At 36.5% G+C, this 23,370-nt stretch overlaps 1 protein-coding gene across 3 annotated transcripts in view; it reads left to right on the top strand.

Moving 5' to 3' along the window:
- The window catches only part of dgkzb (diacylglycerol kinase, zeta b), a 29,817-nt gene extending 7,757 nt beyond the window's left edge, over positions 1-22,060 (top strand). Inside the window, exons 1-34 of one of the 3 annotated variants that reach the window (XM_084095332.1) lie at positions 1,846-2,148; positions 3,897-4,879; positions 7,160-7,265; positions 7,427-7,522; positions 7,723-7,800; positions 7,888-7,944; positions 8,020-8,088; positions 8,169-8,240; positions 8,800-8,916; positions 9,746-9,817; positions 9,905-10,000; positions 10,076-10,158; positions 10,238-10,298; positions 10,817-10,930; positions 11,970-12,110; positions 12,246-12,324; positions 12,437-12,492; positions 12,594-12,656; positions 12,855-12,928; positions 13,253-13,364; positions 13,433-13,632; positions 13,776-13,876; positions 14,013-14,092; positions 14,757-14,826; positions 14,995-15,035; positions 15,125-15,315; positions 17,478-17,582; positions 17,960-18,034; positions 18,133-18,164; positions 18,706-18,755; positions 18,851-18,971; positions 19,050-19,086; positions 19,201-19,300; positions 20,495-22,060. In XM_084095332.1, coding sequence (XP_083951458.1) covers positions 3,942-4,879; positions 7,160-7,265; positions 7,427-7,522; positions 7,723-7,800; positions 7,888-7,944; positions 8,020-8,088; positions 8,169-8,240; positions 8,800-8,916; positions 9,746-9,817; positions 9,905-10,000; positions 10,076-10,158; positions 10,238-10,298; positions 10,817-10,930; positions 11,970-12,110; positions 12,246-12,324; positions 12,437-12,492; positions 12,594-12,656; positions 12,855-12,928; positions 13,253-13,364; positions 13,433-13,632; positions 13,776-13,876; positions 14,013-14,092; positions 14,757-14,826; positions 14,995-15,035; positions 15,125-15,315; positions 17,478-17,582; positions 17,960-18,034; positions 18,133-18,164; positions 18,706-18,755; positions 18,851-18,971; positions 19,050-19,086; positions 19,201-19,300; positions 20,495-20,611 — 3,804 coding nt within the window. In that variant the 5' untranslated portion in view covers positions 1,846-2,148; positions 3,897-3,941 and the 3' untranslated portion in view covers positions 20,612-22,060. Of the gene's footprint in view, positions 1-1,845; positions 2,149-3,877; positions 4,880-7,159; positions 7,266-7,426; positions 7,523-7,722; positions 7,801-7,887; positions 7,945-8,019; positions 8,089-8,168; positions 8,241-8,799; positions 8,917-9,745; positions 9,818-9,904; positions 10,001-10,075; positions 10,159-10,237; positions 10,299-10,816; positions 10,931-11,969; positions 12,111-12,245; positions 12,325-12,436; positions 12,493-12,593; positions 12,657-12,854; positions 12,929-13,252; positions 13,365-13,432; positions 13,633-13,775; positions 13,877-14,012; positions 14,093-14,756; positions 14,827-14,994; positions 15,036-15,124; positions 15,316-17,477; positions 17,583-17,959; positions 18,035-18,132; positions 18,165-18,705; positions 18,756-18,850; positions 18,972-19,049; positions 19,087-19,200; positions 19,301-20,494 lie in introns of those variants that run through there. The other 2 variants (XM_084095333.1, XM_084095334.1) reach the window with 2 other exon arrangements.
- Positions 22,061-23,370: the final 1,310 nt, after the last annotated feature.

The following is a 23,370-nucleotide window of genomic DNA, read 5'->3' as shown; positions in this document are numbered from 1 at the left end:
TAGCGTAATTGTTACAGACTTATAGATTTGAGCTGGTAAATTCAAATCCTTTAAGGATTGATCCATTAGTTATCTCCATTTGACACACAGATGTATTTTTTCCACTGTTCATTTCTTACTGCTAATAAATTAATAGTACTTTTGGAAAATAAACAGATGTACATTGCTGTTTGGTAATATTTGTTTTTTTTTAAAGAAGTCTCTTATGCTCACCAAGGCTGCATTTATTTGCATTAAGTTGCACCTTAAATTTGTACGTACAATCAACTTGGATTTTTAAGTCATTTCAACTTAAATTACATTTGACTGATTTTTGAAAAATTTGTTGAATCTTGTATAACATAAAAAAGTAGAAAATTGCTTAACTTATTTTGATGAGTGAAAGCAATGTAAAAACACGTTGTCATAACTTATTAATCATATATATTTTTAAAAGTGTACAATGTAAAATAAGTGTTTTCTATTTGAATATAATTTAAAATGTAATTTATTCCTGTGATCAAAGCTGAATTTTCAGCATCATTACTCCAGTCTTCAGTGTCACATGATCCTTCAGAAATCACTCTAATATGATGATTTGCTGCTCAGGAAACATGTCTTATTATTATTTGATGAATAGAAAGTTCAAAAGAACATAATTTATTTGAAATTTAAATCTTTTATGACAATAAAATGTCTTTACTGTCACTCTTGATCAATTTAATGCATCCTTGCTGAATGAAAGTGTTAATTTATTTTTTTTTCTTTCAAGAAAAAAACCCAAATATATATATATATATGGTATACTAGAGGACATTGTGGCCTAGAATAAAAGATTACGAGGCCAAACTTGATGTAATTGTCATTGATGCGCACTGATTATTTGAGACCATTAACACGCAGTAAGAAAGTGTTGTAAATGGGTTTAACTTTGATATCATGTTGACTTTAACCACAGGGTGTTCCCTATAATAATTTGTTTTGTAATAAAATGTCAATGGGGTGGGCTTCTATATCAAGTGAAGTTCACAGTGACTAAGGGACAGCTAAGCAGGTTTGGTTGCCATGATGTTCCACTCCATGGTAACAGCCAGCAGATCTCTCGCCTCCATCACTTAAAAGACAGTAATTACTTCCACACCGATTCGCCAGCTCTGTGAGCATCCGTCACGCACAGAAGTGCACCCAAGAACAAGGAACACAATCAAGTGGCCCGTATTGACACTTAGTGTTTAAAGTAAGACCGATAGTAAATGAACCCCCTGCGTAACAAAACTGCGATGTTTGTTATACGTTGTCGAATTGATATTCAAGCGCATTCACCACTCACCGGTGTTCTCTTGCACTGATCCATAATGCAACAGCACAAGGGCCTTGAAATGGAAATGACAGTCATTGTGCTTTTGGGGTGGAGTGGCATCGCCGTGTCGTCCTATTAGAGGACCTGAATAGACACAAGGTGTCCTCACTAAAGCCATCATCTTTACGATTAGCTTTACAATGGTTAAAAAAACGACACGCTGTTTAAACATGATAGCGCTCTCGTGGGTTAAACCTCACAGATCATCTTCACAGCTGTGGGTGTTGCATGTCGCGGGTTATTTTGCGCCAGAATTGGTGCCATGTCCTCTTTTTCTTAAGCAATATGCATAGCGGCCTGTTTAAAAGCGGAAGCAGCTTTGCAAAATGTTCATGAGGGAGATAATTATCATAAAACCATTAATTGTTTTACTGTAATGCACTTGGTGTCTGCCACACATATGTGCCAGGAAGACTGCATAACGTGATCTAGGAGTCTAGAAAGTGATAGCGGCGGTTTGTGCTCGTGTACGTCTTGCACAAACTCCCAGGGTTAAGCTGATAATTGGTCATTATTTTAAACCGGAGGTTTCGATGCACCCTGCATTCCCTCCTACCGGCTACCTCCTGCCTAGTCGATGGCTCTTTCCTATGTGATGTGTGCTGCTGCTTCCCAGTGAGCCGTGTTGTTTGTGGGTGGTTGTTTCTCTTCCTGTAGGCTTGAGTTGTGTTGTTCATCTCTGTCTGTGTGTGTGTGTGTGTGTGTGTGTGTGTTGGGGGAGGCTGTCTCACCTGTTCATCTCTTGGACTTTCTCTGTCAGTTCACTGTGAGGAGACGGTCAGGGAAGGAGACAGGAGCTAAACTCTCAGGTTGTATAATATCTTTTTTGTTGTTGTTGTTGATGTTGACTATATCTGGAGAGAAATGCAGAGTTAAGCTTTAGAACTTAGTGTTTAGAGAGGTTTGTACTCTATGTGGACATTTAGCAGTGAGTTTGGACCAGTTGTTTTTATATTGAGTACTTTTTTTTACATTGGCTTTGAGTATTATAAAATCAATATAATTGTAGCAGGTATAATAACAAATGATATGGACAGCTTAGAAGTGCAAATTCTTAATTATATTGAGAAATATTATTATAATTTTACAAATTGAATTATGAATGCTATTAAGAAGTAATAGAAATATAGTAATGTAATTAAATAGAATAATATTAATAAAAAAATAGTAATTTTATACTATTTTTATATTGAAAATAATATTATTTAAAAATGAATTATTATTATTATTATATGTAAAATATATAATTATGTAAAATGACCTTACAATATATATATATATTCCATATAAGGGATTTTATAAGGGATTTTATATATATATATATATATATATATATATATATATATATATATATATATATTGATAATTGGACATTTTAAGAGATACCTCAGTTGTGTTAAAGTAATTTAAAATTATTATTCGAAATATTTAAAATGGTCTAAGGCTGTGCTTTTAATTAAATCTGTCGCAATGTAAACAAACAGAACCACTAATCATTATGTAATCAGTGACAAACAATCGTGATATTATTGTCCCACTTTTTTTTAAGATTTAGATGGAGCTAATCACTCCAAACTCAGACTTTAGGTTTAAGTGCATCTTTTGGTACTAAAGAAAACCCTCTTCATTAATTACACACCATTGCTAGATATGACCCTGAGAGTAATTAGTGATGAGCAAGATGGAAAAGTGTTTGGTGCGGACACACATTCTTTTTAGGACAATTTTCTGTGATTTTTCAATGTAATGTACTGTCACTCCTACTGTAGTGCAATACCATGTTTAGTGTAAATAACAGAGTGCCTACAATACTTGACAAAATCATCAATAAGTATCATTCCTTACTCTGAGAGTTTTGTCTAGGTCATATTGTCTCTTAATGAGATGAGACTAGTTACGTTACTATAATTAGTTGAGGCAGTCACTACAGAAAGCCCTTATAATCTGCCCGGACATCCTCGTGTGATAATCAGGACGTTAGCCGAGCAGAGCTTCATTTCCTTGAGTGCCTTTCACGTCATGATGGCATGATGTCATCACCTGTGGATTCACAATGCGCCTTTGTAGGCAACTGGCTTTGCTAGTATTAACACGATTTGGAAGGCAAATTGCCCCGTCGTAAACCCCTGGAAAATCTGTGCTAGGACAGGCGGAGTTTGCTTTCTGCGTTCATAACAATGTAAATGACCAGTTTGAACTCTCATGTCTAGTCTTTCCTTCTGAAAGTACCAGCACACTGTATGTTGTGTTGTGGATGCTGGAGTCGCCATCAGGGTTTTTAACTAAGCTAACCAAAAAGACATTCTTGGTAGACCAGATTCACTAGCTGCTATTAATGCTAGTCTGTTGTTGACGAAGTGTTTTCGTAAAATAATTTCCTAAATTTAATCATGTCGGGAAGCATTGGCTTGTAATGGGACGATCTAGATTATCTCGATTTTAAGGATTAGCTTTAAATCTTGCTCAATGGAGGTCAGTGTGACAAGCTTTCAGTAGTTTCTGAACGTAGTGCTAAAATGCTAAATCTATGCTGACAGGCTAAATTTTCAATCAACAGCCTCAGGGGGAACATTAGAAAGGGAACTGTATCCTTCCAGCCACCATGGACACTTTTTTCAGACGACATTTTAAGAGGAAGGAGGCAGGAGAAGCCGTGCACGACGGCCATGTGCCTGAACCCTGTCGACACAGGAGGCCAAGCATTGCGGTGCCAACCAGCCGTGCCCGTCGGCGCTCCAGCGTTGGCCTTCCGTCCACTGCATTGGCCCAGCGACGCCGATCCAGTGTCCAACTTCAGGCATTACCCCGAATCATTGCCAGTCAACCGGTACAGAGAATCAGTGGAAGACGGCGGTCCAGTACCACCACCCCGAAAGCCAATCCTCGCTTTGCCGTACGCCGGAAGAAGGTAGGCAAGCTCCGCAATATAGACACACACCTCCTGGGCCCTTCCATGCTGCTGGCCAGCCTCATTCAGATGACCGAAGAGGAGGAAGAGGACGAGGAGGGCCGTAGTCCATTGCCAGGGCAGGTGGAACTTAAGGGAATCTGCCCGAAGTTCAGGAGTCACACGGATGTGCTGTTTTTAGAGGGCGAGAGTGACAGCGATGAGTCCAGCGGGCACTCAGATGAGAGTCGCCCCTCAGGGCTGCGCAAGGAGCACCTGGAGGAGGCCAGTGTGTCAGACTGGGAAATCAAAGAGTCCTCTGTCTTATGCCAGCAGGACTGCCTTCCTCTGGCTGTGGTGGCAGAGCGTATCCAGGCCCACCCGTTGATCAGAGTTCCCCGCTGCCTCAGGAGGAACTCGTCCCATTATGGCCACGCGGAGATGGGCACACACGTCCGCTTCTGCCGCGGCAGCCAGAGGAGGCGCCGTCGTCGGGTCTCCACCATCTCGAAAGCGGGAAGCCCCTGGCCAGGAAGAGGCCTGCCGCTACCTAACCGAAGAAGCTCCACCTGCAACAGGGCTCAGGCGACTCTCAATCCTCTCCTGGGTGCTTATTACGATCCCAGTCTGGAGTCTTGGACTGGATTCTTGTCGTATGTAAATTCTTTTCTGTTGCTGGGTCTAATTGTCATTATATTATATCATGTTGTGCTCACAATTCATAGGATTTCGTAGGATTTCATAAAACAGAACAAAAAACATCCATAAAACACAAAGGCTGTATCCTAAAAAGTAGGCAGCTGACTTGTTGCCTTGCTGCCCTATCTGTCAAATGACTTTGCAGGCAGCGTTTGCATACAAAGGTACTTCACGAAATTGATTTCAGACGGGCTCCTGCATAATGGTCTAGTGCTCTACAACAAAATAGAGAGCGGCTGAACTAAGTGAATTTTTAATTACTAGAATACTAATTTCTCACTACACTCTAAATAAAAATCCGGAATAATTTGGCAAAACTCAAAAAAAATGTAGGTGATCAGTTACATCAAATTTTTTAAGTTAGAAATTCAAAGTTTAAGTAAGCACAACTGGAACAGATTTTTATTTTGTACTCATACATTTTAATTGCTCTTAACTTGAACTATTTGAGTTAGCTAATTCATACATTTAACTTAAAATTACCATGTAATCGCAACTTAAATATTTTTAGTAGTGGAAATTTGGCTAGCTTTATCTAGCTAATTCAGTAAATGCTAGCTTGCTAGTTGGTAACACAATGCTTTGATAGCATTAGCATAGTATTGTTGAATAAATACAGCAATACAGAACATTTAACATATATCTGTTCTCAAACCAAACTCATGCTCCACTTATCACCATGATGATAACCCCCCAAAAATCAGAAACTCTTCTAAATTAGCATATCAAAACATTAAACACTACAAAATCTCCCACTTAACATTAATCTTGCACAAATCTTGCACAATTTTTAGCATTTACTCTCCCTTTCAAGTGTCATGGCAAAGCATGCTGGGAAATAGAAATCCCAGTTTCAGTTCAATTTAAGTTTGAAGAAACAAGTTTGTAAAACTCAAAACAATCATTTCAGATTACTTAAAATGCGTAAGTTTTGTGAACTCAAAAGAAAAGGAAAGTTCTAAATACTTGTTGGTTGGTTTCTTTAGGCTTGTAACATTAAAGGTGCATTCACAATGACTGTGACTATATCGCTGAAGGTCAAGAAGTTGCTTGACAGTTGCTGCATCATGCCATTGCACAAATGCATGAAGTTGAACTCTGCTTAACTTTTTTTTTTGCACCAATATTAGAGACGAATGACATCAAGCCAGTTTGCCACTGCAAATATCTGTCAGTGTGAATGCACCTAGTAAATGAGAGAAGACCAAGTAAATGTAACACAATGTACAGGCTTGTTGATTAGATACATCTGAATCTCCACTTACTTTCAAGGCAATATCTTTAGTAATTTCTCAAGCATTCAAACATTTAGATTGCATGTAGTTCCAATGCAGCTTTTCATTGCATTGACCTTCTCATTCTCCGTCCCGTGGATACGAGCTCCATGGTGCTCGCTCATTAGCACAGCTACTACCATAACGAGGTAATGTGACTCATCATCACTACTGATCACCCAGTGGGCTTCTAATCAACAGGTTGCTAAGCTTCACTGAATCGCTCTGTAGGGATTAGGACACAAAGGTCAGGGCAGGCAAAGTTTTGATTACAAAATGATTACAAAAAACCTTGGAAATGCCCCACCTAAAGCTAAAGTTGGATATTTGCCTTCATAAATGCATTTCCTGTTTCCTTTGCATAAATGTTCTTGAAAACCTTCTTGTTTAGCCATACTACTTGCATCAGAGTTCCTGTACAAGGAGAGGCAACATCTGTTCTGCTCTTGTCTATTGTGTTATCATTTAGCATGAACGTTGATGTTTCTGCTCTTATCTTGTTAGCATTTAGCATAAACCTTGATGCATTGATAGCATGCTCAGATTCTATAGATGTGTATAAAACAGTTACATTGAGTTTTATTAGTATAAAATTGCGTGCTGCATCTTGCAAATTTAGTGAGCTTAATAATATAGGCTGAGAATTATCTATCCACAGTGTAATGTGGTCGTACAGAAAACAGATTTGGAGGCAAAAAAAAACTATAGCTTTCCAAGCCATGCTCCATAATGCTCTTTGTGGGTGGCTGGTGAAAATAGTCTTATTGATTGATACAGAATTAAACAGATGCAATTTAAAGAGACCCCCAAGGCTTTATGGGTGGAATGCTGCATAAAATAAGATGCCAGCTTTTCAGGGTAAATGCTTTTGTTTTTGATCAGTGCTTAACTTGGTGAAGATGTGATGGGCACAGGCAGTGTGTTTAGTCTTTAATGTCACTGTCATGGTGTTTTTCTCAGGAAAGCCATTGCCAAGGCTGGTGTTCAGGATAACGCTGCCCAATCCGGCTCCATACCTGCCAAATGTGAACCCAACAAAGAAATCTGCAACACCGTGGATTGGACTGTGAGTTACACATCTGTATTTTAACAAACAAGGTCCTGTAGAAGGCAGTCCGTTAGCATTCTCATTCATCACTCATTCAGTAAACTCCCATCTACAACTCATATCGCAGTAATCTTTCAATAATCTTTTGTAACTTCTTACTGGTTAATTGTCTTCCACAGGAAAACGCCCAGTTTGGCCAACATGTGTGGTTTGAGACCAGTCCATCTGGAGATTTCTGTTACGTGGGGGAGACGTATTGTTTCGCAAAGTCCCTGGTAGATGACCCATCTTTTTATTCTTAAACATACAGCATAATGAGTAGTTTGTAGTAGCCTAGTGTGCCTCTATTTATAATCTTGCACAAGAGCTCTCTCTACTGGTCAGATGTTGTATGCACATATTCAGATGCATGATTAATGCCTGTTTCAATCTGGTTGTGTAAGCAGATGTCAATAGTTTCATTTTCTTTTCTCAGCAAAAATCTCTTCCTCGCCACAAATGTGCATCCTGCAAAATAGCTGTTCACACTGTATGCATGGATCAGCTGGAGAAGGTTAGACATTTAGGTTAAACTGAAATCTGAATAGAAATTAGGATGTATTCAACTTTTTATCTCAACAAATGAAATTCTTTTTAACAGATTAACTTCAGGTGTAAGGCATCATTTAAAGATCCAGGGATGAAAAATGTCAGAGAGGTAAGACTTTTAGTCCCTTAAAAACAAGCATTATCGTATAATTTTGTTATAAAACTGAGATTATTTGTGTTTCAGACTCCAAACATGAGACATCACTGGGTCCATAGGAGACGGCAAGAAGGAAAATGCCGGCAATGCGGAAAGGTCAGTGCAACACTCATAAAATATGAAACGTGTAATCATCCAGAAAGCATTTATGGCCTAATTTCACTCTCCTTCCTCAGGGTTTCCAGCAGAAATTCTCCTTCCACAATAAAGATATTGTGGCCATCAGCTGCTCATGGTGTAAGCAGGCGGTAAGTGTTGCACATCTGATCTGAAATCAGTTTTCTACAATGGTTGCAATATACAAGTATACTACCGTTCAATAGTTTGGTGTCAGCAAGATTTTTTTTTAAAGAAATTAATAGTTTAATTCAGCAAGGATGCATTAAATTGATCAAACGTGACAGTTAAAATCTTTTATTTTTACAAATTGTTTTAATCCAAAAATATTAAGCAGCACAACTGTTTTCAACATTGATGATAATAATAAGAAAATGTTTCTTGAGCACCAAAATCAGCATATTAGAATGATTTCTGAAGGATCATGTGACACTGAAGACTTACTTGAGTTACTGAAAATTCAGCTTTGCAGCACAGGAATAAATTACATTTAAAAATATATTCAAATAGAAAACAGTTATTTTAAATTGTAATAATATTTCACAATCACAATATTGCTTTTTCACCATATTTTTGATTGAATATTTGATCAACTTCTTCCAAAACCATTAAAAAATCTTACAGCCCAAACGTTTGAATGGTAGTGTATAATAAAATATATATCAATGCACTTTGATATGTGTCTTACAGTATCACAACAAGGTGACCTGCTTCATGCTGCAGAAAATCGATGAGACGTGTTCCCTCGGCGCTCACGCGGCTGTCATCATCCCTCCAACCTGGATCATCAGAGTCCGCAGACAGCAGGTACCATCTGACCTGAGGAGAGCTGGCTTTATTTCATAAGACACATGACTCCATTTTGTTTGGAAGTGCTGCTGGTCCTATTAGGACTGTCTACTTTTGTCAATATTTTAAATATTGAGTTTATTGTTCCAATTGGTTTGCTGATATGTTAACATATTTTGTCTGTAATTTGTCAGAAACAATAAAAAGTCCACGTAAACTACCATTCAAAAAGTTTAGTTTGAATTTAAAGGGTTTTTTCAGCAAGGTTACATTAAATTGGTCAGAAGTGACAACAAAGAAATGCTGTTCTATTCATCAAAGAATCCTTAAAAATATTATCACAGTTTTCACAAAAATATTAAGCAGCATGACTCTCTCAACATAGATAATCATAAGAAATGTTGCTTAAGCACCAAATCATCATATCAGAATGATTTCTGAAGGATCATGTGACACTGAAGACTGGAGTAATGATGCTGAAAGTTCAGCTTTGATCACAGGAATAAATTACACTTTAAAACTGATTCAAATAGAAAACAGTTATTCTAAATTTATAATAATATTTCACAGTATTACTGTTTTTTCTGTATTTTTGATATTTAAAAAAAAACAGTAAAAAATCTCACCAACCTCAAACTTTTTAACGGTATATATATGTATATCCTTCAAATAAAGATCCAAAGTACTAATAGCGATGTAAGATTATGATGCATCGACTGACAAAGTCTTTCAGACAGTGTTTTTAACACGGTGAAAAAGAGGTCATCTGCATCTCAAATGTAAACACATCAAATGAATATGTACCTATAAACCTGTATAATCTGTCTCCATCATCCTGTTTTTACAGGCGTCATTAAAGAGCAGTAAAAGAAAGAAGAAAACCTCTCTGAAGGCCAAACCCAGCAGGAAAGCCACAGAGGTTGCAAACACCATTCAACTACTTTGAAGAAAAGTGACACGTATATCTCGTATATATGATGATATTTTAATATTTATCTCTGAGCAGGATGGCAAATGGAAGCACTTTGTCGTGAGGCCGATTCCTTCTCAGCTCATGAAGCCTCTGCTGGTGTTTGTCAATCCGAAGAGTGGCGGAAACCAGGTCAGAACCGACACAGAGTTTGTGTAGAAATGTCACTTTACAGCCACATAACAGCACTTTATCTTTTCTATGTAGGGAACCAAAATCATCCGCTCTTTCATGTGGTACCTGAACCCACGGCAAGTGTTTGACCTGACTCAGGGAGGTCCGAGAGAGGGGTAAGAGATGATGCATCATACTTTCTTTCTTTCTTCGCTCTGAGCTTGTCCTCTTACAGTTTCTCTTCTTGTTTTTAAGGTTAGAAATGTACAGCAAAGTGCCCAACCTGCGAATCCTTGTTTGTGGCGGAGATGGAACGGTTAGTCAAATATCTGTGCTCTTATCTAAGTGAAACGGGATTGTGGGTAATATTATTGCTGCTCATACTGTTTATACAGTGTGTGCACAGTATGCAAATTTTCCAACAATGCAATGTTATCGACACGACCTTCATATTTCAGAACGTTACAGCTTTTACATATCAAATAAATGCAGCCTTGACTCGACTCAAAGTCAAAGTATTCAAAATTTCCCACAATGCAGTGCACTAAATAGTACCTTCACTGTCCAGTGTGACTAATGAAGCAGACGTACTATCAGCCATGATTCATGAATAGTGCCTCTATTATGCTTTTTTGAATATTGCCTTTCAACAATGCAAAAAGAGCAGAAATCAAGTCATTTAACTTTGCCTGCACTTTATCCAAGCCAATCCTTCAAAGTTTGCCTAGACTGACACATCTGTTGAATTGAAATGTGTTTCATCACGCTGACCCTGGTCAGGAAGCTCATGGGGTCCATCACGTGTTGTGTTCTCTATATGCTCTGTTTGGACAGGTTGGCTGGATTCTCTCAGTGCTGGATGAACTCCAGTTGAACCCTCAACCCGCCGTGGCCGTTCTGCCCCTCGGGACGGGAAACGACCTGGCCAGGACTCTTAACTGGGGCGGGGTATGAACCTGAATCCTCTTGGTTGTAATGTTCTCATAAATGTATTGGCGTTAGTTAAGACTTCTCCTCTTTTTTTTTTTCTTTTTTTTTTTGAGTATTGAAAATTTAAATACACGATGCAATTTTAGGTTTTCACTCTCTTCACTCTCACATTTATATTAGAAAGTCCTCCTATACACTTTATAGGTAATGGTAGGCAATTTCAGAGAGGCAAGTGTAAGCCCTCGGGTCCTACTCGCCCAGCTCTTTGTGGGCGTGGGAGGCGCCTATTTATAACGTTTTTCAACACAAACGTTTTCAACACGAGGTCACTTTTTCTATGTAAAAGCAGGATTTGTGGTGTAATCCTCCTGTTGTGTTGGTGTCAATTTGACTGGTTAAACAATTTATTTCATTTTAAAAATTGTGAGAATATTTCTCATTTAGATTCATGAATGCGAATGCAAAGTTTCGACACAGATTTGTTTTGGAAAGGCTGATCAAATACTGTTGCAACTTTTATGTTGGGATCACATTGGTTTCCATGCAATCTGCCAAAAATCAACACTCTGAAAAACAGTAGAGTCAGGTAAAAACAGAAAACATTTATTATAGCTCGTCAAACACTAAAATCAATCAAATACATGATGATTTGTGAATTTTAAGACTAGAAGTATACTCAAAATTGAAGACTTGTCTTCTGAATCATCCAAGTAAAATTCTGTGCAGCTAATTTTGAAAAGAAAAATATGTGGGTTAGGTTGACCTTTAACACAATAGAAATATACAATAGAAATAGATGGGAATTTTGACATTTCTCACATATTTTATAGTTTTTTAGTCTCTGGTCTCTCAAGCTTCAATAGAGGTTTTCTGTTTTTCATACTGTCAATCTTTAGGCAAATTGCATGGAAACCAATAGGGATAACACAACAGGAGGGTTAAACACATACACCTGGTAATACTGACAGATTAAAGTGGTAGAACAATAGAAAATGACCCCACTATCCATTAAGTTTCTCATTGTTTTCTGAAAATGTGTGTATTTGTTGACTTCAAGGGCTACACAGATGAACCGGTGACCAAGATCTTGTCCCATGTAGAAGACGGCAACATCGTCCAGCTGGACCGATGGAACCTGAGCGTGGAACCCAATTTAGAGGCCAGTGAGGAGGAGAGGGATGAACACCAGACCGACAAGGTCAGCTGACACCAGTAGAGGGCGCTAGGCTTCAGCGGAAGAACACCATCCTTCCAGCTTCTCCACAACAAATCCAGTTTTTGTGTTCAAATGAATGGTAAGGTAGAGCTAATGACTTCTCCATGTCTGTTTCAGCTTCCCATTGACGTCTTCAACAATTATTTCAGCCTCGGATTTGATGCACACGTGACATTGGAGTTTCACGAATCCCGAGGTGTGTCCACTCACTCGTGTGGTTTGAAAATGGTTTATAAAACGAAAGTTTGCATATATAAAATCAGTGGTTTGTGAAAGGATTCAAACAGACATTGTTTTGTTTTTCTCAGAGGCTAAACCAGAAAAGTTCAACAGTCGACTTCGCAATAAAATGTTTTATGCAGGGGTGAGTGTCTGTCCATTAAAGTCATGTAGATATTTCATTTTATTCTTTGTGTAATGTGTAAAATGTGACGCATTTGTTCAAATACATACGCTCCTCTGCAGACAGCCTTCTCAGACTTCCTAATGGGCAGCTCTAAAGATCTGTCCAAACACATCAGGGTCGTGGTGAGTTGACTTTATTTATATATACACTTTTGGGGTAATATGACCCAAGTGCTTGAAACTGACTCAATTGAGTCTAATTTAAATTTGTTAGGTATCAAGACCATTTGTCAAAACCTGTAACCGGTCAAAACTTGTAATATATATATGTATACTCAAAATATACAAAGGCCTATGGTTTGTTTTTCATTTTCTGTCCAGTGTGATGGTACTGACCTAACCAGTAAAGTGCAGGATATGAAACTGCAGTGCCTCCTGTTCCTCAACATCCCCAGGTAAACTGACCTGAAACGGACCTGTGCAAAATATTATGTAACTATAAGAGAACGTATGAACATCCTGGTATTAATTCATGTGCTATTTGATATAGATCCTCTTTATTTTTTCATGTTTGGTATTGAAATTTAAATCCTAGTGATGTCAAATTTCATACCGTTGATCCATTACAGGAAACTTGGCCTGAAAACCTCATTATAAAAGAGATTCCAAGTTCCAAATTATGTTTATTCCAGGATAAAATATAATCTATACATGAGAAACTAGACTAGAGTTCGTTAAAATGAGATTATCCTGACTGAGCTCGGCATTATGTTCTGTAGATATTGTGCTGGGACGATGCCATGGGGGAACCCAAGTGAGCACAATGACTTTGGGCCACAGAAACACGACGACGGGCTCATCGAGGTCATCGGCTTCACCATGACCTCTCTGGTGAGTTTCTCTGCATTTGTCCTGCATGAATCCACGAATCCATCTAAATGTTGCTGCTCTTTCTGTAGGCGACCCTTCAGGTTGGAGGACACGGCGAGAGGCTTCACCAGTGTCAGGAGGTGATCCTGACCACCTTCAAACCCATTCCTGTGCAGGTGGATGGAGAACCCTGTAGACTGGCTCCATCCGTCATACACATCACTCTCAGGAACCAGGCCAACATGCTGCAGAAGACCAAGAGAAGAATCTCTCTACCACAGCTGTATGAGTCAGTACAACCCAACCACATATCTATCTATCTATCTATCTATCTATCTATCTATCTATCTATCTATCTATCTATCTATCTATCTATCTATCTAAACTGCGTTCAATCCTAGAGGAAATCTGACAGTTTTTTTCTCCTCATAGTCAGCAGCCCATGCCAGAGAAAGTGCAGATCCAGGTGAACCGCATCAGCATGTGTGATTACGAAGCTCTTCATTATGATAAGGAGCAGCTCAGGGAGGCCTGTGAGTATCTCTTCTTGTTTTTCACAGCTCTAAAAGGAAGCTTCTCATGCACTCCTGAAAAAGCTTCTGCTTTCAAAACACGACTTAATTTAAATCAATCCTAACTTATCTTTCCTCTTTTCTTTCACCTTGTCAGCGATTCCTATGGGGATAATTACAGTTCCCGGGAACAGTGATTTGGAGACATGTCGGCTGCATATCGAGAAGCTACATGAGGTGCTTTTCAGCTTGTTGAATGCTGGTTAGAAAATGTGCCAACAGGCAGATTTGGCAACAACCTCCTTTATTTGCAAAAGTAAAGGGGAGGATCGGAACTCTCAAAGTTTGGCTTCAAGTCAAAATGAAATCAAAACTGAGTCCATTTGCTTTCAGATATAATAACTTTATAACTCCCGTTTGGCATTCAACAGCCTTTTTTTCTTTCACGATTCAAATCCTGTCCTCCAGTTTTTTTGTTCTTTGAAATAATTCTTCATTTAGAAATGTAATAACTCAATAACTGTGGTAAAATGGGTTGCAATGGCAACTTCAACACAGTCATACTCGGCTAAATAAGAACACTTCTGTGTTGATGCCACTCCTTGGAAAGAAAATGAATTTTTATTTAATTTAGCTGGAAAGCTGTTTCCTGTGGCGACATTGACACGTCTCTGAAACACAAATTATGTGTTTTACCCTTAAGAGTCGCTAGTTTCCATTTTAATTACAGCCATTCAGGCCATGTGATATTGTGCATGTGAAACCCATTGCACGTTGACTTCCTGTTCAATTACAGTCAGAAAAACACATTGTGACTAATTGAACTCACACAGTGAGGCCGGTTTGGACAGGAGCCATTTTTCACTTGCACTTTCTGTTTTTCCTCTCTCTGTCTCTTTAGGAGGGGGATGGTATAAATACAGACACACTCCACATGCCAAAACTTTCACCAAAATGGTGCTTCCTTGACTGTAAGTAGTGCATTTCAAGCTTTACGAATATAGAATTCGTCTAGTGTGATAATGATATATAACTTAGGCTTTATATGTTAAATCATATTTGTGAGAATCACTGATCTTGACGTTTCCGAAACTTTTAAGTGTGATTTTCCCCATTTTTCCCCTCTGGTTCGATTACAGGTACGACTGCAGACCGTTTCTACAGAATAGACCGCGGTCAGGTACCTACGAAAGGAAACTTTGAGGTTTTACATCTGTGTTACATGTCACACTGTTCGTTTTTACCCTACAGCATTGCATATCTCTGCAGGAGCATCTAAACTATGTGACGGAGATCTCCCAGGATGAGCTTTTCATCCTGGACCCGGAGCTGGTCACCAAGGAGACGGTGGGCACGTCGCCCGGAATGCCGGGGGCGATGGAAACTGTTGGGGGATGTTCCAACAGCTCAGACCAGTTTGCTTTCCCTGCCTGCTCTCCCGGGCCTTCTCCTCTGTGCAGGTAGATTGGAACGAGACACTTCGGATGACAAAATGTGTGGTTAAACTTGATCGATTCGTGTTGCAAACAGCTTTTGCACTGTCTCAAGATGCAATTTTATGTCGCTTTTTACTTTGACAGATCATTTTAACACTGTAGTCTAGCACAGTACATGCGTGGGCAGGTTTTGCTTCGCCTGTGGGCATGAAATTTCGGAAAATGTCCCCAGAAGAACAGCAAAGGCTCACTAAAGCAAATCTTCATTAAGGAACTAAAAAGAACTGTCTTGCTATGAATTTCTTTTTAATTTTGCCAAAAAGTGTTGTAGATTTAGCATGATTCTATATAAATATCTTATATTATGTTATCATTTTCTTATGTTATGAATAACAGATGTGAATGCACTTACAAAAAAGTACCAGAAAGTATGATGGTATTATTATTATGTTGAGGTTTTTAGTTTTTGGACTATGGAAATGGAAAAGCATGGTATCTGAATATGCTAATTTTACATTACCATCATATTACATCACTGTGGTTCTATCACAATACTTTCTTGTAAGTGTAGGAAGTCCTCGACAACAAAATAATATACAGTAATATAACATATAGTGGGGTCTAAATATCTGAGACCAATAGAAAAATAATAATTAATTTGGCATTCTTTTATAATTTCATAAATTTTTAATGTAATACATTTTAATTATAATTAAATATTTATTCACTACAAAATGTTTAATATTAATACAATAAGTATTCATTAATATAAATGTTAGTAAAATTAATAATTATAATTAGTGCTGGGAAAAAATTAATCGCGATTAATCGTGATTTATTATATACATATATATATATATATATATATATATATATATATATATATATATTAGAAAAACGTTTATATAAATACAGTAAACTATTGTACAAAATATTTACAAATATAATAATTTATTTTTAATTCTTTACATATGAAAATATATTTTATTTGATCTATTTTATATGTAAAATATTTTTAGCGTAACAATTTTAGGAAACCTTGGAACTGACATATTACAGAATATACTTGAATTATGTTTATATTTGTAATAGTTTATTGTGTGTGTGTTTGTGTGTGTATATGTGTGTGTGTGTGTATATATATATATATATATATATATATATATATATATATAATATTTATATGAAATCATGTTAATAACACAGTAAACTATTATAAATATAAAATAATATAATACATTATTTTAAATTATTATACTATTTTATTTAGTGTATACTAACATATTTTATTATATTGTTTTATATTATATATTTTATATATAAAATAATATTAGTATAACAATTTAAGTAAACAGCTGAACTGACATTATATGATGGAATATATTTGATAATTATGTTTATGATAATTATATTTGTATTAATAGTAATTTTTTTCATATATATATATATATATTTATTTATATGAAAACCTATGTTCATATTATTACTACTATTAATATTAAAAAAATTCTAATTCTAATAAATTATTTAAACATTAAAATATATTTTATATAATAAAATATATTTTAATGTTTAAATAATTTATTAAAATTAATAATTATATATAATAACTATTTTATTTTTAGCTGTATACAATAACATTAGTATAACAATTTGAGTAATATGTTTAACTGGCATGAATTTCAGAATGTTTTACTACTTAATAGGTCCTAAATACATGCATATATAGAGAAGCTTGAGTGTTTGCAGTAAATGTGCAACACTAGACCGAACGCGTTCCTTCCTGTTAGAAAATGAAAAATGACAGTTGCTCTTCAGCTCGAGTCTGTTCCCTCAGGGGAAGGCTTTTAGTCTGTGTATTTGCGTGCGCATCTGATGGCGAGACACGCACAAATCTGTGTGTTACTAAAATGCGAGTCCATCCAGGACAGGACAGCCCCTCATAAAGGCCCCTGCCATTAAACACTCATTTATCCGTGTTTACATTCCCCCTCCCCCTGCCTGACACACAGCAGATCGCTGAGAAAACACACCCCATCTGTCAGACCTCATTGTAGCGCTTGTTCTGTTACAGTGAATTATACACATCTCACAAACAATGAGTTTCCCCGCCCCCCATGCGGGAGGACAGCATTGTAAACACATCGACCTCTCTGTTGTCTGTCCATCCCATCATGCTCTCGCAGGGTTCATCAGACGCATGCTGAAGGCCAAGTGGAAAGTGTGAACCCGGATAGTGACCCACACATGCAAAGCGATGCAGAGAACCCCTCAAAGCAAGGCCTGTGCAGGTACAGCTCAAACCCCGGGCTTTGGGCTTTAATTCAGTTTAGATTGTTTCCATGAGAACCATAGACACTATATGTATTATATTACGCCATGGTGTTTTTATAGCAAACATCATTACTAAGATAACCATGTTATCTATGTGATTCATTGAGACTCTCTAATGCCCATCTGCACCAGCCCTTACAGAAAAGTACTGTGGCGGTACAGTGATACCATGGTACTTTGATATATACTATAGTACTGGATGACTACCATATTCATATGTCTGCATTGCACCATAATAGTGTCATTTTTTTGTTAGTGAGAGGGCAGAAGATATCCATTTTTAAATGAATATCTTACATAAGCTTGTCTTTGCCCAATGTCTTTCATCTTGAAGGAGAGGAGCAAAAATGATGAATATCGTTCAAACACGTTCAAACACATGTGATGAGGACTCAGGGAATGTGCCAAGGTACATACAATATTTCAGCATTATCGCTGGTGAGACACACAAATGTAGTCGTTTTTGTTCATGAATCGTGGTATTAATATTCAATTTTAATTTCACAGGTTAGATTCTGCCTGGAATGACAGTGATCAAGGTACATACATATATACATATATATAATATAGAATTGTATCTATTTATGTCTTTATATTAATACAATAAACTTTCACTAATATTCAAATATAATTTTACTATAAAAATATAAAATATATTATAAAGTATAATTCTATATATAATGAATATATTATAAAATTATACATCTGTAATTAACTAGACTAGATTAACTAGAACTAGAGTATATAGTAAAATGTATTTGATTTGAACTATTAATCGTAATAGTTTAATATTACTGATATTAATAGTACCGGTAATAATATATTTATAACTATAACTAATATATATATAATATATATAATATAATTATTATTACATACACATACTCATACATTTTCTATAATTACATGTTCTATAGATATACTATAATTGTATTTATTTATTGGAATTTTTTTATTATTAATACAGTAAAATGTTTAAAAAAATGTCACACATATATATATATATATATATATTCACACATTTTCTATAATTAATTTAGTACAATAAAAGTGCTTATGTTTTTTCCCCATTTCTTTCAGAATCAATAAATTTGCTCTTTGATGCCGTGAAGTGTGACAACATTGACAAGGTATTCATAAAATAAGGTATTCAGCGCATTATGATACATTAGTGCTGTGCGTTGCCAGAGCTGATGGACTGTTTCTCGGCTCATGATGTTCTCAGCTGGTCCAGATGCATGAAGAAGGGGTCAGTCTCTTGGTCCAGGACCGTTTCGGCTGCACCCTCCTCCATCACGCCGTCGTCTCCGGCAGCAAAAACATTGTGAAGTATCTCACTGATAATGGTGAGTTGGCTGGACTTCATTCTTTGACTTTGACTCTGGTCATGTTTCTAATAGTCTCTGACTGTTTTTGGGGAACAGCTCCTGCCTGCATCCTGGACGTGACGGAGAAATCAACGTAAGTAGTGCTGGAGAATCTTAGGCTTCTTTTACTCCATTTCATTTGTGGTTTAGATTTGAAACAGCCAAAGGTCACGAGCTGTGTGTGTGTGTGTGTGTGTGTTGTCCTCAGAGGAGAGACGGCTCTACACAAGGCTGCTGCTCTGTGTCAGAGGACGATCTGTTGTTATCTGGTGGAGGCCGGAGCGTCCCTCATGAAGACTGATCTACAGGTGACCACACGCATACCTCACTATATTTCCTTGGATTCTTTTTAAATACTCCAGATACTCCAGAGGGGGAGGCCATTCTCCACTGCAAAACAGTACAAATATTATTCTATTTGTTTTATTTATCTATAATTGCAAAATTTTAAATATGATCCATTCATTTATCTATATCCATCCATCCATTTATCTATTTATCTATATCCATCCATCCATTTATCTATTTATCTATATCCATCCATCCATCCATTTATCTATTTATCTACATCCATCCATCCATCCATATATCCATCCATCCATTTATCTATATCCATCCATCCATATATCTATCTATATCCATCCATCCATCCATATATCCATCCATCTATATATCCATCTATCTATATATCCATCCATCCATTTATCTATATTCGTCCATCCATCAATTTATCTATATCCATCCATCCATTTATCTATATCCATCCATCCATCCATATATATATTTATCTACATCTATCCATCCATCCATATATCCATCCATCCATATATCCATCCATCTATATATCCATCCATCCATCCATTTATCTATATATCCATCCATCCATCTATATATCCATCCATCCATTTATCTATATATCCATCCATCCATCCATCCATTTATCTATATATCATCCATCCATCCATTTATTTATATATCCATCCATCCATCTATATATCCATCCATCCATTTATCTATATATCCATCCATCCATCTATGTATCCATCCATCCATTTATCTATATATCCATCCATCCATTCATCCATTTATCTATATCCATCCATAAATCCATATATCTATTTATCTATATCCATCCATCCATTTATCTATCCATCCATCCATTTATCTATATATCCATCCATCCATCTATGTATCCATCCATCCATTTATCTATATATCCATCCATCCATTCATCCATTTATCTATATCCATCCATAAATCCATATATCTATTTATCTATATCCATCCATCCATTTATCTATATATCCATCCATCCATTCATTTATTTATATCCATCCGCCCATCCATCCATCCATCCATGTATCTTTATATCATCCATCCATCCATTTATCTATATCCATCCATCCATCCCAGCAAGAATTTGAATAAACAAAAACTGGCAAAAAAATGAGAAGAAATAAAAAATTATTTACATTTTAAAAACTCTTTCCTTCGTCCTGCAGGGTGACACTCCAAAGATGTACGCGGAGAGAGCTCAAGACCTCGAGTTGGCCGAGTACCTGGAAAACCGACAGCACCACCAGATGATCCAGAGGGATGACCATGAGACGGCTGTGTGACCGACTTCCGACCGCCACCAAACAGAGGCGTATCCCGTCTCTCCCGTGGCCGGTTTATCCGGCAGCATGTGTGCGGAAATTAGTTCGTTCGCTCTCTGTATTGATTGTAATGCCAAAAAGACAGTGTTTCGTGTCATGTTTCAGAATGCATGAGTTTGCTACGTCTCGTCCAGCTTTCAGGCCGTGCAAAGCTGCACCGTTCTGCTCCTTAAGACACAATGTGCAACCTTTTGGGAATTTCAGGGCTGAAGTACCATGTATAAAAGTGGCTTTCACTGAAATACTATAAAGAAAACCAGATGAACCTCATGTGAGATTAACTGCAGAGGTTTTTTTGCTGCTTCTGATTACATTTACATTTGAATTTTAAAATTCTGATCGCATATCTAATAGCTTTACAGAGTTTATTTTCCACTGGAAACTTCCTTTAGCTTGGCTTCCACTTCACGTGTTTGTTCTGATCGGAGATAGACGTTGTTTTCATAACCTCCTGTGTTTAAGAATGCTTCCTCAGCTGTTGCTTACGGACAGTTTCTCTCTTTGTGGTAAATGCTTGAATTTCCTAAACACATTCCATTAATTACTACTTTAGATTGCATTAAATCAATTCTGTATTCTCCTTATATATTATAAATCGTAATCATTTGTTAGTCAATAGATTTGCCTTTGGTCATTTTATGACCATAAATGTACGCCTAAATGAATGAAGTTTCTTTCAGGAATGGGATCATATCTTTTAAGGTCGATTGTTTGCACTGACTGCTATACTTTTGAATTAAAATTTCTCACCAGTGTGATTTTAGGTCATGCAGCAACTTGAACTTGTTAGTTTTGGCTTCCAAGCCAAATGGAGCATGTTAGTTACACAGAAACATAGTTTTAAGGCTTAATCTTGAGATATAAATCACATTTTCAGTGACGAATGGAGGAAACTAAATATGAGCTGTCATGAGTTTTGCATTGGTGCATCACAGAGTTATATATATTTATGTCATCGTCTGCAGTTACAAGGTTTAAATTCCTTTGTATTAAACCGGGTCACTTTATGTACATGTAAAATTGACTAAATGCTTGAATAATAACAGACAGGAAAGCTGGTCTTTTTACAAAGCAGCCATTTGACGACATTATGTTGTCGGCATTGCCATAGTGTGTTTGTGGTGAAATGTCATTATGATAGAAAATGTATTTTGTCAGTGCTTTGTATGAGTTGCTATGCAATTCGAAATAGATGATACATGTATATAATCTGTCAAACATTTTAAAAATGTGTGAACAATCTGTTCCGACATAAAGGTCTTTAATTTGTATGTGATATGAACTTAGATAATGCTTTATTTATATAGATAAGAGTTTTGTTAGAGGATTAGTCATGTATTTGTTCTTGGGTCTGGTTTGTTATTGTCTACTTGGGGGGAAAAAAGGAATAAATAAAGTCTTTAAAAACAAGTTTGTGTATTTACTGAATGTACTTTTATTATAGGGTTTAATTGACTGAGGATATTTACATATGAAGTCTGAATACACATCCGTCATCCTCATTACTCTCTCATTCTCTTATCGCACAGTAATGGCGTCTTTTCAGGGTTTGGAGCACCGGGTGGTAAGCAGTGTATAATGTTGAACTGTGCCTCTCCCTAGGAGGGTATTTATGTCTGGATGAGTTACCGGCAATGATGGATGTGTTGACATTTGTGACTCATTTATCATTTCGGAGATAAGGTTATTGTTTTCTCTCTCCTGCTCCAGCTCTATTTCTGGAGTAGGGAAAGGACGTAAATCAGTTTAACCTCAGTTCAACCTGCTTATTTTAACTTTGGGAGATTGTGTGTTAAGTCAAAGAAACATTCACACAAGCTCATCTGAACAGAGAATCATTGGAGAAATTATATATACAGATAGACGTTTTTTTATTTTTTTATATATAGCACATTTCAAACACAATAGTAATTCAAAGTGCTTAAAAATCCACACAGGGACAGAATAGAAAAATAATGAAATTAAAATAAGAGACAAAAAAGAAAAATTATAACATTTATGAAATTTTATAAATCTAATATTATTAGATTATTAGATTAAATAAATTAGAGGAAATAGATTTAAATTCATATAGCACATTTCACACACAAAAATTGAGGTAATTCAAACTATTTTATCCTAGACAATAAAATTAAATAAAAAAAATAAAATAGTAACCCTTTACAATAAGGTCAATATATAACAATGAGCAATACATTTGTAATATTTAATCATTGTAATATTTAACATTAGTTAATAATAATACAGCTGTTCCTTGTTTGTTCATGTTAACTAATGTCAACATATTACAACTTTTGATTAAAAAAAAAATGTTATAGTACGAATGTGGTTAACTAATGAAACCTTATTGTAAAGTGTTACCAATAAAATACTGAAGAAAAAAATGGTAGGTTGGTTTATTTACCTTGAAACAATTTGCACTAAGAAATTGCTAGTAAATTTCACAAATAATAAAGAAACTACAGATAGATAGATAGATAGATAGATAGATAGATAGATAGATAGATAGATAGATAGATAGATAGATAGATAGATAGATAGATAGATAGATAGATAACCACACCATTTCGTCTCAAATGTTAATAGATCCTTCGTAGACAGAGAGAGAGAGAGAGCGACAGAGAGAGAGAGAGAGAGAGAGAGAGAGAGAGAGAGAGTAAGTGCACAGCTATGCGACCAGCTCAAACTAGTTCGGAGAAACACAAAGAGCAGCAGAGATC

This window comes from Abramis brama (assembly GCF_963993115.1).
Source record: "Abramis brama genome assembly, chromosome: 20".
NCBI lineage: Eukaryota > Metazoa > Chordata > Actinopteri > Cypriniformes > Leuciscidae > Abramis > Abramis brama.
This window is presented reverse-complemented; position numbering and strand designations above follow the sequence as displayed.